The 14,379-nt window shown below is 43.2% G+C and overlaps 2 protein-coding genes across 2 annotated transcripts in view; both read right to left on the reverse strand.

Annotated features, from left to right (window-relative positions):
- The window catches only part of LOC311297683 (NACHT, LRR and PYD domains-containing protein 3-like), a 432,890-nt gene that overhangs the window by 222,187 nt on the left and 196,324 nt on the right, over positions 1-14,379 (reverse strand). The window lies entirely within an intron of this gene.
- Positions 12,778-14,379, reverse strand: part of LOC311297684 (protein NLRC3-like) — a 191,504-nt gene continuing 189,902 nt past the window's right edge. The window contains exon 11 of the mRNA XM_084420086.1: positions 12,778-13,422. Within this exon, the coding sequence (XP_084276212.1) occupies positions 13,410-13,422 (13 nt within the window). The 3' untranslated portion in view covers positions 12,778-13,409. The remainder of the gene's footprint in view (positions 13,423-14,379) is intronic.

Below are 14,379 nucleotides of genomic sequence, written 5' to 3' on the forward strand. Positions count from 1 at the left end.
AGGGTCGAGCATATCAGTACAAGGTCCTGCCCTTCGGGCTGGCCCTGTCCCCCCGTGTCTTCACGAAAGTCACGGAGGGGGCCCTTGTTCCCATGAGAGAACAGGGCGTTCGCATTCTCAACTATCTCGATGACTGGCTCATACTGGCACACTCTCGAGATCAGTTATGCGAACACAGGGACCTCGTGCTCAGGCACCTCAGCCAGCTGGGCCTTCAGGTCAACTGGGAGAAGAGCGAACTCGCCCCCGTGCAGAGGATCTCTTATCTTGGTATGGAGTTGGATTCGGTCGCACAGACAGCGCGCCTCACAGAGCAACGCGCTCAGTCGGTGCTGAACTGCTTGAACTCGTTCAAAGGCAGGACGGCGGTCCCACTGAAATGTTTTCAGAGGCTCCTGGGGCATATGGCAGCGGCAGCAGCGGTAACTCCGCTCGGGCTGCTCCATATGAGACCGCTTCAGCACTGGCTTCACGGCCGAGTCCCGAGATGGGCGTGGCATCACGGCACTCACCGGGTGGCAATCACACCGGCGTGCCGCCAGACCTTCAGCCCGTGGTCAGACCCCTCGTTCCTTCGGGCAGGAGTCCCCTTGGAACAGGTGTCCAGGCATGCTGTGGTATTCACAGATGCCTCTGCCACCGGCTGGGGTGCCACGTACAACGGGCATGCAGTGTCAGGGGTGTGGACGGGCCCCCAACTGCACTGGCCCATCAACTGCCTCGAGTTGCTAGCAGTTCGTCTCGCTCTGACCCGCCTAAAAAGGCCACTACAGGACAGAGACGTGCTGGTCCATACGGACAACACTGCGACCGTTGCGTACATCAACCGTCAAGGTGGTCTACGCTCCCGTCGCATGTCGCAACTCGCCCGCCATCTCCTCCTTTGGAGTCAGAAGCGTCTGAGGTCGCTTCGAGCCATGTATGTCCCCGGTGTGCTCAACCGTGTGGCCGACGAGCTATCACGAGCTGTGCTCCCGGGAGAATGGCGACTCCACCCCCAGGCGGTTCAGCTGATCTGGAGAGAGTTCGGGGAGGCTCAGGTAGACCTGTTTGCCTCCTCAGAGACCTCCCACTGCCAGCTGTTTTACTCCCTGACCGAGGGAACACTCGGCACGGACGCACTGGCTCACAGCTGGCCCCGGGGCCTCTGCAAATATGCATTTCCCCCAGTGAGCCTACTTGCACAGACCCTGTGCAAAGTCAGGGAGGACGAGGAGCAGGTCCTTCTGGTGGCTCCCTATTGGCCCACCCGGACTTGGTTCCCAGAACTCATGCTCCTCGTGACAGTCCCTCCCTGGTCCATTCCTCTGAGGAAGGATCTTCTGACTCAGAGACGGGGCACCCTATGGCACCCGCGTCCAGACCTCTGGAAACTCCATGTCTGGTCCCTAGACGGGACGCGGAGGTTCTAGGTGACTTACCCCCAGAGGTACTTAACACCATCACTTCTGCGCGAGCGCCGTCTACGAGACGTGCGTATGCCTTGAAGTGGAACCTGTTCGTCGAGTGGTGTTCCTCCCGCAGAGAGGACCCCCGAAGATGTTCGATAGGGTCAGTGCTTTCCTTCTTGCAGCAAGGGTTGGAGCGAAGGCTGTCTCCCTCCACCCTTAAAGTGCATGCTGCTGCTATTTCAGCATATCATGACCACATAGATGGCAAAACAGTTGGGAAGCACGACCTGGTCGTCAGGTTCCTTAGGGGGGCGAGACGATTAAATCCCTCTCGTCCCCCCTCCATACCCTCTTGAGACCTTTCCCTGGTGCTCCGAGCACTTCAGGATGCTCCCTTTGAGCCTTTGCAGTCAGCAGACTTAAAGCTTCTCTCCTTGAAGACTTTGCTGCTGATTGCACTGGCCTCGATCAAGAGGGTAGGGGACCTGCAAGCATTTTCGGTCGACGAGTCGTGCCTAGAGTTCGGGCCGGGTGACAACCATGTTGTACTGAGACCCCGGCCTGGCTATGTGCCCAAGGTTCCTACCACTCCCTTTAGAGATCAGGTAGTGAACCTGCAAGTGCTGCCCCTGGAGGAGGCAGACCCAGCCCTGGCTTTGCTCTGTCCCGTTCGCGCTCTGCGTATGTACGTGGACAGAACTCAAAGCGTCAGGACCTCAGACCAGCTCTTTGTCTGTTACGGAGGCCAGCAGAAGGGAAAGGCTGTCTCCAAGCAGAGGATGGCCCACTGGATAGTGGATGCCATCGCCTTGGCTTACGAAGCTCAAGGCATGCCCTGCCCGCTCAGGTTGCATGCACACTCCACGAGAGGCGTTGCATCCTCTTGGGCGCTAGCACGTGGCTCCTCGCTAACAGATATCTGTAGAGCTGCGGGCTGGGCGACACCTAACACGTTCGCTAGATACTATAGCCTACGTGTAGAGCCCGTGTCCTCCCGTGTTTTCACCCTAAACGGGTAGAAGCACTGAGAGTACCGGCTCTGTCGGCTTGCTGCACCCTACTGTGCATCCTTATTCTCCAGAGTCGAACCTGTTGAGTCCTCCAACACCCTCGGCACGGACATGGCGGAGCGTCCAGTGCCAGGCCTGTATCCGCTGAATCCTTGAGATCCGGGTCTAGGCTGGGTTCCATATGTGTGACCCTACGGGGATCCCATATGTGTATATTCTCCACGGCTGCTCCTAAACGGAAGCCTGTGTCTTTCCCTTGGGCTAAGTCACCCATTATTCATATGCAGTACAACCCTCGGGTTAGTCCATATGTCTATTCCCACATAACTCTCCTTAAGAATGTGGCTCCCGCAGCGTTCCCCTCCCTCAGATCGGGCACGCTTTCCCAGTGTTATCCAATAATCTCACTGTATGGGTTATAACGGAACAACAGTGACGGATACTCTCGGTGTAAGCCTTCTCCTATCGTTCTTCCAGGCAAGAAGGTGTGGAGGCTTACACAGGGCGCTGGAAGGGGTGCAGCAGCTGTGGCGCTTTGGTAGGGATTCCTATTCGTCGTTCACCACGACGTACGTCGTAGTGACCGGACGATAGGGAACGTCTCGGTTACATATGGTAACCCTCGTTCCCTGAGGGAGGGAACGGAGACGTACGTCCCGTCGCCACATCTGCTGCTACCCGCAGGGGCGTCCAGCTTTTTCAGGCTTGGCTTCTCAGCAAAAAACTGAAGTGCAATCGCATCAGCTGCTCGTTAAATACCCGCGCTGCGAGGCTGCGCAGCTGATACAAATGATTGCACGCCAATGTGTATTGGCTTGTTTTAGTTTCACTCGAAGTAGATTGGCCTCTCTAGCGAGATTCCTATTCGTCGTTCACCACGACGTACGTCTCCGTTCCCTCCCTCAGGGAACGAGGGTTACCATATGTAACCGAGACGTTTTGTGGTCTTATTTCAGCAACTTTCATTTTTATTTTTTCAAATAACCACGCATAAACATTATTCTCTTAAAAATACAAAGATTTACAAGCATGTTGATCAGATATTATGGTAGCCCTGTTTGTGCTATATAGAGTGAATTTACACCTTTGCCATTAACATGTTTATAAATAACTGAAAAAAACAAAACAAATGTCAGAGCATGTCAGAACACCTCCAGGGCCCAGAAAACCCCTCAGACCCCAGAGGGTTAAAATCGATGCTGATCTTAACTTCAGCAGCCAGATCAGAGCAGTAGTTAAAACAGGCTTCTTCCAGCTGAGGAAATTGGCCAAAGTAAAGCCTTTTTTAGAAGGACGACAATTTGAGACAGTAATCCATGCCTTTATTACTAGCCGGCTGGATTACTGTAATGCACTATTTGTGGGGGTTAGTGGGTCTTCTTTAGCTCGTCTTCAAATGGTGCAAAACGCAGCAGCACGTCTCTTAACAGGAGTACATAAATATGAACACATTACACCCGTCTTAGCGTCGCTTCACTGGCTGCCTGTACAGTACAGGGTTCATTTTAAAATTATTTTATTTGTTTTTAAATCATTAAATGGTCTTGCCCCATCTTATATCTCTGAGTTATTACATCTCCACACACCCACTCGTTCTCTTAAGTCAGCTGATAAACTGCTCCTACATGTGCCCAAAACAAAACGTAAACTCAGAGGGGACCGCGCTTTTGCAGTGGCAGCTCCAAAATTGTGGAATGACCTGCCTCAGCCGGTAAAACAGGCCACTTCAATCACTCATTTTAAATCTCTTTTAAAAACTCATCTATTTTCTTTGGCCTTTAACACCAGGAGTTGACATTTTGCTTTTTATGGTTTTGCAGTTTATGGTTTGTTTTATACGTTTTGTTTTAATTTATTTCACTTTGTATTTTATGCTGCATGAGTTGTGTTGTTTTGTATATTTGTTTATTATTGTGTACAGCACTTTGGTCTACTTCGGTCGTTGTAAAGTGCTTTATAAATAAAGTTTGATTGATTGATTGATTGATTGAAACGATGCTGCCTGCGGGTAAAATCGCTTTTAATTCATGGAAATTCCGCTGCTATTTTGTAGAAATTAGGAGAGTAGCTTTTTTAGTACCCAAAATGTCCTTTCTTAATCTTTTCTCACGTAACGGGATGTTCGCTGTCTAGGTAACGTAGGGGAACTCCCACTGCCAACGCCGCAAGTTCAGTCAGGCAAATTAAGAAAGATCACGGCTTTAGTCAACATGTAGGCCTATTTTAAAATAAACTAATATGTAGATTGTGTGAAATTTTTAAATGTTGTGTTTTTATTTTTTTGTAAAAAATTTGTTACAAATAAAACAAAATAATCTGTAATACCATACTTTAGCCACTAGATGTCTGTGTATCCCTTTACATAAATATATATTCAGGCCTGTGTGTATATTTTGCAAATATTGTACACTGGACCAAATTCTTAATAAATAAAAATTTCTCCTTGCTTGACTTTATTTATATACGTGACCTTGAAGTAATCCAAAAGTAATCAGTTACATTACTTTCATAGTATAGTAGAGTTCTCAACAGGTCGGGTCGGCCCGACAAACCCGGGTTCGGGTTCGGGTCGAAAATATAATCAAATGACTCGGGTCGGGTCGGACCTCGGGCTTAATCTTAAAAAAATAAAATAAAATAAAATAAACATACTTAATAAAAAAAAAAAAACATTTATTAATCATCGCTGCTGTTCACTGTAAAGAAAGTCTGGCTGCTGCGTGCAACGTGCATCATGGAGAGGGGCGGGGGCAGACCTGACGCCGCTGCATGCACGCCTTTAGCCTGGAGAGAAGAAGATGGAGTTGGTGAAAAGTAAACTTGCCGCAGGTGAATTCACCGTCGCTACTACAGCCTATTTATATTTTTAAAGTTTATTGTTTCAGTTGTTTGTATTGTTTGTATTGTTAAAAGGCGTGAACATTAAAGGTTGATTTGAATTCCCGTCTGCTGGTCATGATAATACGTGTATGAGAAAAAAAAATTCAGACGCAACATCGGGCCGCGGGCCGGGTTCGGGCAGATAATTCATGGTGATGTGTCGGGTTACATCGGGTCCGGGCTTTAAAAGCCACGGGCCGGGTCGGGTCGGGTTGTAATTTTCAGGCCCGTTAAAAACTCTATAGTATAGTACTTGACATTCATCATATTTTGTTACTGAATTACGTTACTGAATACTTTTTTTATAAAGTAATTTGTAACTGTAACGGAATACATTTTTAAAGTAACCCTCCCAAGCCTGCGTACAGTATATAAACTTCAGATGACAGTCGGGACAAGATTCCCCTGAGAGAGTCTGAATTTAAATGTTTTTGTTAGTGACTTTATCATAACAATATTAAGGCACATTATTTAGGATCTATGACCTAATGTCTGAAAATAAAAACATTGTCTTGTAACATATTGCAATGATAACTATCAGAGAATAAGAAGCGAGGAAGAAAGAGAGAATCATGGAGAATCCTGAAGAGACGGTGGACAAAGCGAAAGAGAAGCGGAAAGGTTGAAAGAAAGACATAAAAACAGGACAACATCCCAAAAGCCTGAAATCAGCTCCACATGAAGCGCTGGTGTCGTGTCTGTCAGGGCTCTCAGTAATCTGGGCAACACGCGTTTCTTCAGTGCAGTCGTGCAGGTAAAGCCTCAGAGTTTGAAGAATCACACATTCTGAAAGAGTTGCTGTTAAACGTGAAGAAGGTCTCCAGACATGAATGATGTGCTGGTCTCTTTCTGTTTGTATGTGAGGATTGATGAAGCAGAACACAGATGAGAAGAGCATCTCTCCATCACACCTGCACTGAACTCTCAGCTGCTACTGATGCCACACTAAACCCTGGGACAGTGTGAACGGCACAATCAGTTCTGCCGGAGGGAAACAGCAGCTGGACATCACAGACCTTCATCTGTGCTTCAGACGTCTATCAGGAGTGTGTTCTCTCAGTGCTTGTGCTCCTCCACACACTGTAAGACTGAAAATACTGGTTGAGGCCCTGGTCTGAGACAAAGGGCTAATTACCATTTGACCTCCCCCATACGACCTCACTTCCGCAAAATACTAAGAACTCACACAAGAATATGGTTTAATGTGAATGTTTATCATTGACTGTTATGTTTTTGGTGTCATTTGAAATGTCTCAAAGTGAGTGGTACAGATATCTCATATCCAGATAAATAAAATAATAAAATAAAAGGTAATAAGGTTTATAGAAGTTTAGAGAAAACTGGTTAAGCCATTTGAGGGTGGTTTTCCCCATCCCCCATATCACCTGGGCAAACAGGATAAAGGAAGGTGTGCGTGCTCTATCTGGGGGCTTCTTTGCTGGTCACAAATGGAATAGGTGGTCTCTCCCTCTCTCTCTCTCTCTCTCTCTCTCTCTCTCCCTCTCTCTCTCTCTTTCTCTTTCTTTCCCTTTCTCTCTTTCTATCTCAGGTTACAAGCTGGGTAAGATTCTTTGGTGTAACCAATGTATAATCATGTTCTAGATATTTGAATTGATTGTGGAATTGATCTCTGATATCTGAAATATTAAATTGTTACACGTGATTATTCTAACTGATTTTGACATTGTTCCTTTAATGGTTATAAGGAATAGTCAAACATTCGCTCACTTTCAGTGAGGCATAGATATTATTAAACCTTTCATTTATGGAGTCAGATGAATTAACGAGTAAATACATATGATTAATGTATTACAAATTTAACCAACCCATACTTTGCATGAGTGAGGACAGAGCACATTATTCCTTCCCCGTATATTGGCGAACCGGCAATTGGGCCAATATAGCGGGCCTTACAACACCACACACTCACACATATGCTGACTGAACATCAGTCATGTTGTTATTTGATGGCAGCTGTGCTTTATGTGCGGGACCACATACATCACATTTACACATTTTCATTTTCATGCTGATTTCAGAGCTGAACGAGGAGTTGAAAAGCTCATATATCTGTGGAATGGAGCAGAACACAGACGAGAAGAGCATCTCACCATCACACCTGATTTAACAATTTGCTAACATGTTTTATCACACTGTTAACATTGTTTAGCCTGTTGCTAGCATGTTGCTAAACATAATTTTTGCTAAAATAAATTTTATATTGTACAGTAGTTAATTCTTTACAGATATAATCCTTCTTAATTATGATAGATTAACTATGATATACTTTTATTATTACTGGTTTATACCAAAGACTTTCGATACACAAAGATGGTTCACTTGTCTAGGAGAAAGTGCAACGCTCAAAATGAAATTTGCCAACATGATTTAACACTTTGCTACCATGTTTTTTTCCCATTATTAACATGTTGCTAGCATTTTGTCAGTATCTCACCATCACACCTGATTTAACTATTTGATAGCATGTTTGTTTTTAACACGATTAACATGTTGTTAGCATTGTTTAGCCTGTTGTTAGCATTTAGCTAGTGTGCTGCTAGCATGATTAGCATGTTGTGAACATGTTGTTAACATGATTAGCATGTTGTTAACATATTTCTAGCATGTTGCTAACATGATTTAACACATTGCTGCTAACATTTCTTTAACATTTTGCTAGCATTATTAAACAAATTGCTAACATTTTGACATGTTTGCTAACACAATTAACATGTTGCTAGTATAATTAGCATGTTTTGCTAACATGTTGATAGTGTGTTGCTATTAAGATTAGCATGATTAACATGTTGATAGTATGATTAGCATGTTGTTAACACGTTGTTAACATGATTAGCTTGTTGCTAGCATGATTATATCATGATTTAACAATTTGGTAGCATTGTTACCACGATTCTCATATTGTTAGCATGATTAGCATGCTCCAAAATAATGACAAAATTCGCATTTAAAAGATATAAAAGATATAATATCTTTATATTATATATTTTATATTATATAAAAGATGAATTTATGTCTGATGCCTCTTTGTCTCAGGCTGTTTCGTTCAGTGACTAGAGAAAAGAGGATAACTTGGCATGCCAACTTTGCAAATGGAGTTTGAGGAAAGCAGTTTTAAGTTTTAGCGCCATGTCGTGTTGATCAATACGCCATTTCATGATGAATTTTTATTGGCTAGTCAGTAGATGTAGGTCGTAGCAGCAACACACTGTGAGATGATCATGACTCTCAGTAAATGATCACAGGCTATCTTTGATCAAAAGACCGTTTAAGAGCCTCGACCACAGAAATCACCATGATTGTTTCACGATGCTCATCTTTCGTCTGGAACAGCACAAAATCATACAGTGTGTACCGGCATTAGACATGTTGTAAAGGCTCCTTTAAGAGAGGCTCCTTTAAGAGAGGCTCCTTTAAGAGAGGACTTTTATTCTGACATCGAAAATCGTTCTCGGACTGAGCGCTCTTGTGAGTGAAGTAGCTGTTGCCTGCTGAACGGTTATGTTGCGCCGATCGCTGAGGGGACATTGTTACCTGTGATATTTGCTGCTTAAAGGGATAGTTCACTTTGAAATTCAATTTTGGTATGTTTTAGCTTTTAGACACGAAACAAGCGGTTTGTGTGAGAAAACGAACAGTATTTATATCGTTTTTACCTTTTGTACACAGTGACGTCCAAGTGATCTGATGGCGCGGGCGCTTCCTAGTGTGTGACGTGTACGCAGACTGGTGCATAGGTATATACACTAGATGTCGCCTTGGCGACGGCAGTTCATTGAACGAATGCCGTAGCCAAGGCGACATCTAGTGGATATATCTATGCACCAGTCTGCGTACACGTCAGATCAGATCACTTGGGCTACGTTCACACTGCAGGCTGAAACGACCCAATTCCGATTTTTTTGCCCCTATGTGACCTGTATCTGATCTTTTCATGACAGTCTGAACGACACAGATCCGATCTTTTCAAATGCGACTCAGGCCACTTGGGTATGTGGTCCCAAATCCGATACGTATCCGATCTTTTGAAATGCGACTTCAGTCTGAACGGCCAGGTCGCTTGTATCCGACCCGCACATCATTGATACGCGACAAACGTCATAATTCTGCGTTGAAGTAGTCATCGGTTTGAAAACGGACTGCATATTCGTCGAGCTGAGGTAAATCTGACGAACGGGTCGACCTCGACGAGCCCGTTAATAAAAAACAAACAAAAAAAAAAAAAAGCCCACAGCCACCATCATTATATATCCAATGACTAACGTTATGTTAACTTGTTTGTGCTGATATTAGATAGGTCAGCGGCTGCTGTCTGGCTCTTGTGTAACGGTCGCTGCGCGCGCTCGTGTGTTTTGTGTGTGTGAGTGAATCACAGCTAGTTGAAGTTTAGCTACTTCCGCAAACAACAAGTGACGTCGTTGACCGTTGAGTACTCTTCTGCGCATGCGGGTCACTTCTGGGTCATTTCACGTTCACACAGGAGATCACAAAAGGTCGCATTTAATTGGAAATGTGAATGGCCTTGCAAAAAAATCTGATTTTTTCAAAAAATCGGAATTGAGCATTAAGCCCTGCAGTGTGAACGTAGCCTTGGACGTCGCTGTGTACAAAAGGTAAAAACGATATAAATACTGTTCGTTTTCTCACACAAACCGCTCGTTTCGTGTCTCAGGCCATCAATGTGTACTTACGATGGGGAATTGTTTAATTTGGACGATGGGGAATTGTTTTAATTTGGACTCTGTGCATGCTTTTTGAGGTGGTGACCATAGACCTGCATTATATTACTGACAGAGCAAGAACGGTCTGACCTAAAAATATCAAAATTGAATCTACTGCGGAAAAAAAGACACCTACATCTTGGATGCCCTTGAGGTAAGCTAAAACATACCAAAATTTAATTTCAAAGTGAACTTTCCCTTTAAGTTACCTTGAGGTGTTAGTCATTGACCTACAAGTAAGCATGTTGCCTTATGTTTGAGTTTATAGAGTTTATAGAGATCGAAATGTTTAGTTATGTAGCCTATAACTGCCTCAATGTTACTAATGAGGATTTAGTATGCTTTGGCTGCCTTTATGTACCAATGGATGTTTAATATTGTATATGCCCAGCTTAACCTTGTTATTCACAATCCTTTTATGGTATTTCTTGTTTTCCAGACTAATTCCTCTACTGCTTGTAATACCTACCTGTGACATACCTGTACCTCTGTGGATTGATCTTATATTAATACATCATCTAAACCTGCTCAACTGTCTCCTCGTCCTTATATTAAACTGTGCTCTGACAGGCACCCAGAGGGGTTCACTCATCTAATTAAAATCTGATCCAGACAGTCAAAGTCTCCTAAACAAGACATGTGACCTTTGCTTCTTATCTGACCGTTCGTCCCAGCCTTCAGCAGCACACACACTCAGATCGTGGATGATATTAGAGTTTATTCTCCTGCACACAGAGTAGTAGAAGAGAGAAATAGAGAGTTCGGGGATGATACAGCTCCATCCACAGCAGTTCTCTCTGGCTCTGCGTCTCTCAATATAACAAACATTACTCACCTATTCACATTATGTTGAACTTAACAAAACAGCAAACAAAAATTAAACATCTGAAATGTATTAATTTCTATAGGAAAATTACATACTTTTTAAACAATTCAATGTCTTTTTCTTATTAAACATATTGCTTTGTGATCGTATAAAACATTTCCAACATCAATTAAGAATGACATGAAAAGATAAGTATAATACATCAAATATGAGAATGATTACACATTGTTCTCTTTATGTTTCTCTTTAAATGTAGAATGAAATTAATGGAAAAACCAGAAATTTTGTTACAAAACCTAGTTTGCACAAATTATTTACTAAACAATACAAAGTAAATTCTTAAACACTACGAGAAAAACAATTACCTGCACACAGAGCAGTAGAAGAGAGAAAACAGTGAGTTCAGGGATGATTCAGCTCCATCTAATCAAACCATATTTCACCTCGTTAGGAAGCACATGGAAAAATGTCGCATATGGAAAGATCATAGAGTGCATGAAAATGTAAATAAAGCTGTTAAAACACCCGTAAATATGAACAGAGACCACACTGTAAAAATCAATCAGTGTCTATTGTGTGCAATCATTTGTATACAGTGTCTAACATTTGGTCAGAAAAGATATATTTTTATCTTTTAGTGTGGAGCTGCGACAGAACCCACTCCCCCACAGCGGTTCTCTCTGGCTTTGCTGAGTCTTTCCTTCTTCCTGTCAGTCCCATAGAGGCTGTCGGTAACGGAGAGAGAAAAGAGTCTCCACTCGAACCTGAAGTCGATAGACTCGAAACGTTTTTTGAAACGCTATTCAGTCAGTTTTTTTCTTATTCTAAATGCCATCAACATTTGGGGCCCTATCTTGCACCCAGCGCAATTGACTTTGTACACCGACGCATGTATCATTCCTATTTTGCACCCGCGCACAGCGGACTTTTCCCTCCACAGACGCACTTCGGTAAACTAGCAAATGCATTTGCGCTCCCGGGGGCGGTTCAGCGCAAAGAGGAGGCGTATTCCGGCGCAAACGTATTTTGCAGGTTTAGAAAACAATTCCGCCACTGACCAGGAAAAACCTAGTCTAAAGTCAGTGCGCATGTTACTCATATGCTATTTTTAGGGCGCATGCTTGGCCATAACCAATGTAGCGTGTGCACAATGCTCATACACTTTGCTTATCTCATCTACACACAGACGCAGCAGTTCTCATTTTTAGAAAACCATACATTATTACAAGAAAAAAAATTAACACATGAGGGAAATCATTGTTGTGTCCATGAAGATGTGAAAAAATAGGCATAAATCTAGCTTACACATTTACCCAAATTATTATACGCCTGTTTAACCGAAGCTAATTTGTGGTGTGTTTCTCCATCCCCAATGTCACTTCTCTGTGTTTTACGGCCTTGACGAGAACGTCGGTCTCCTCGGCTGTGAACCGCTCCTGGCGTGCGTCTGGCAAATCCGCCGTTATAATAGCAATCCGCCATGGAACAAGCACGCCTGCTCTTAAAGGGAATGTGAGATGATGCTCTGATTGGTTTATTTCACGTTACGCCCAAACCACACCTATGAGTAATGAAGCTGCTTCAGACCAACCCATTTTAGATTTGCGTCGGGCGCAAGAGTCATTTATCCCGCCGGTATAATAGCAACAGCGCCCAAGACCCGCCCACAAAGTTACTTGCGTTTCACGCTTGATACTTGCGTTTCAGATCGTTAAAATAGGGCCCTTGATGTGTTTGGGGAATTTGGTAATTAACATGAAATATTAAAATACATTCTGCTGAAATGAACGAAATGACTCGAAAAAAGATTTGTTCATTTTGATGAACGAGATTCAAAGATCTGAGTCAGTAAAATGATCCGAACTTCCCAATACTACTCTGCAGATCGGTCGAACTCAGGGGGCAACAGCACCACCAATAGGAAGCACAATCCCATTACTGCAAGATTTATTTAAAGAACCCTCAAACTACAATATTGATCTCGTTACAGATAGAATAAATCTTTTTGTAGGAGACTTTGAGCTTTCTAAGTTTGCAGATCTTATACATGCACAAACAGCAACATAACACACTAAATAAAAAGGAAAACATGAAAACGCGTCATATGACACCTTTAATACATTAATACAAATGTAATACAACTATTATTAAAAACTCAAGCTTCCATTGTTTGTTTTCCAAAAGTGAGCTTGACTGTTTTTTTCCCCCTCATAATTATGAAAAATTTATCTTTCATTAGTCTTTGTCTCCCTCTGCTGGTACAAACACAAACACATTCAGGCTCTATATTTACTCTGTAACAAAACTCCAACCTTTTTGAGTTACTGTGCATTTATACAAATAAAATGGTTAATCTATGAATGAGAATCTGTAATTTGCTGTGAAATAAAAGGTCTTTCACTGCCGCCTCATCAGGTCTGTCAGAGGATCATTGAAATCTAAATGAAGTCTTAATTTATAACAGTGAAGTCACTGTATCTTCAGTCTCTGTTGATTTTGTTGACTGTGAGTCTCTGTAGTGGATCCTTATTCACCATCAGATGATCATCAGAAGATCAGACTGTCATCTAAAAGTCCTAAAATAAAACACACAAACAGTCACAGTCATGCAGTATGAGATATTACGTCTGTGTCAAGACTCTGGTTTGATCATCAGCCTTTCTTTTGTGTTTGTTTTGTGTCTTGGTTGTCAGTTTCTCTCAGTCTGCCATCACAGCTGCACCTCATTCTAATCAGTGCTCATGCTCTTCTTACACACACACACACACACACACACACACACACACACACACACACACACACACACACACACACACACACACACACACACACACCTGTCTCCCATTTAGCATTGATTTTCTCCACTACTTACGCTTCTCTCTTTCTTTGCTTCTCTATCAGTGTGTCTTGGTTACCGCCCGGTTCACTACTGTCCTAAAAAACAATCTTGTTCTAGTCGTGCCTAGCTTTCGTGCCTAGCTTACATGCCTTGTCTGTTTATGTGATCTTGTTTTTTCCCTCTGATTTGTCTAGTCCAGTGGTTCCCAAACCTGTCCTGGAGTACCCCCAACACTGCACGTTTTCTTTTTCTCCCTAATCAAACACACCTGATTCAACTCCTCAGCTCATTAACCCATGTGATAATGAGCTGATGAGTTGAATCAGGTATGTTTGATTAGGGAAAAAAAGAAAACAGCAGTGTTGGGGGTCCTTCAGGACAGGTTTGGGAACCACTGGCTAGTCCATGTACTCAATCTTGTTTCGGCTTGCTCACCCGGTTTTGATCCCTGTCGGCCCCTTGGATTTCACCTCTGTCCTGCCCTTTACTTGGTTGCTTGGCTGCCAATTATATTTGTTTTTTTTCTTTGCTTTTTGGACAATGAATTGAGTGCTCTTCTAATCTGCTCTTGGGTCCCTTTTTATCCCAGCACCTGTAACAGTCTGTCACATCATTTCATAAGAAAACTAACTAGATATTCTATATGAATTAATTCTCAAACATGATAATATAGCTTCTAACTATTAGTGGTCTC

Source organism: Rutilus rutilus, assembly GCF_951802725.1.
Source record: "Rutilus rutilus genome assembly, chromosome: 9".
In the NCBI taxonomy this organism is placed as follows: domain Eukaryota; kingdom Metazoa; phylum Chordata; class Actinopteri; order Cypriniformes; family Leuciscidae; genus Rutilus; species Rutilus rutilus.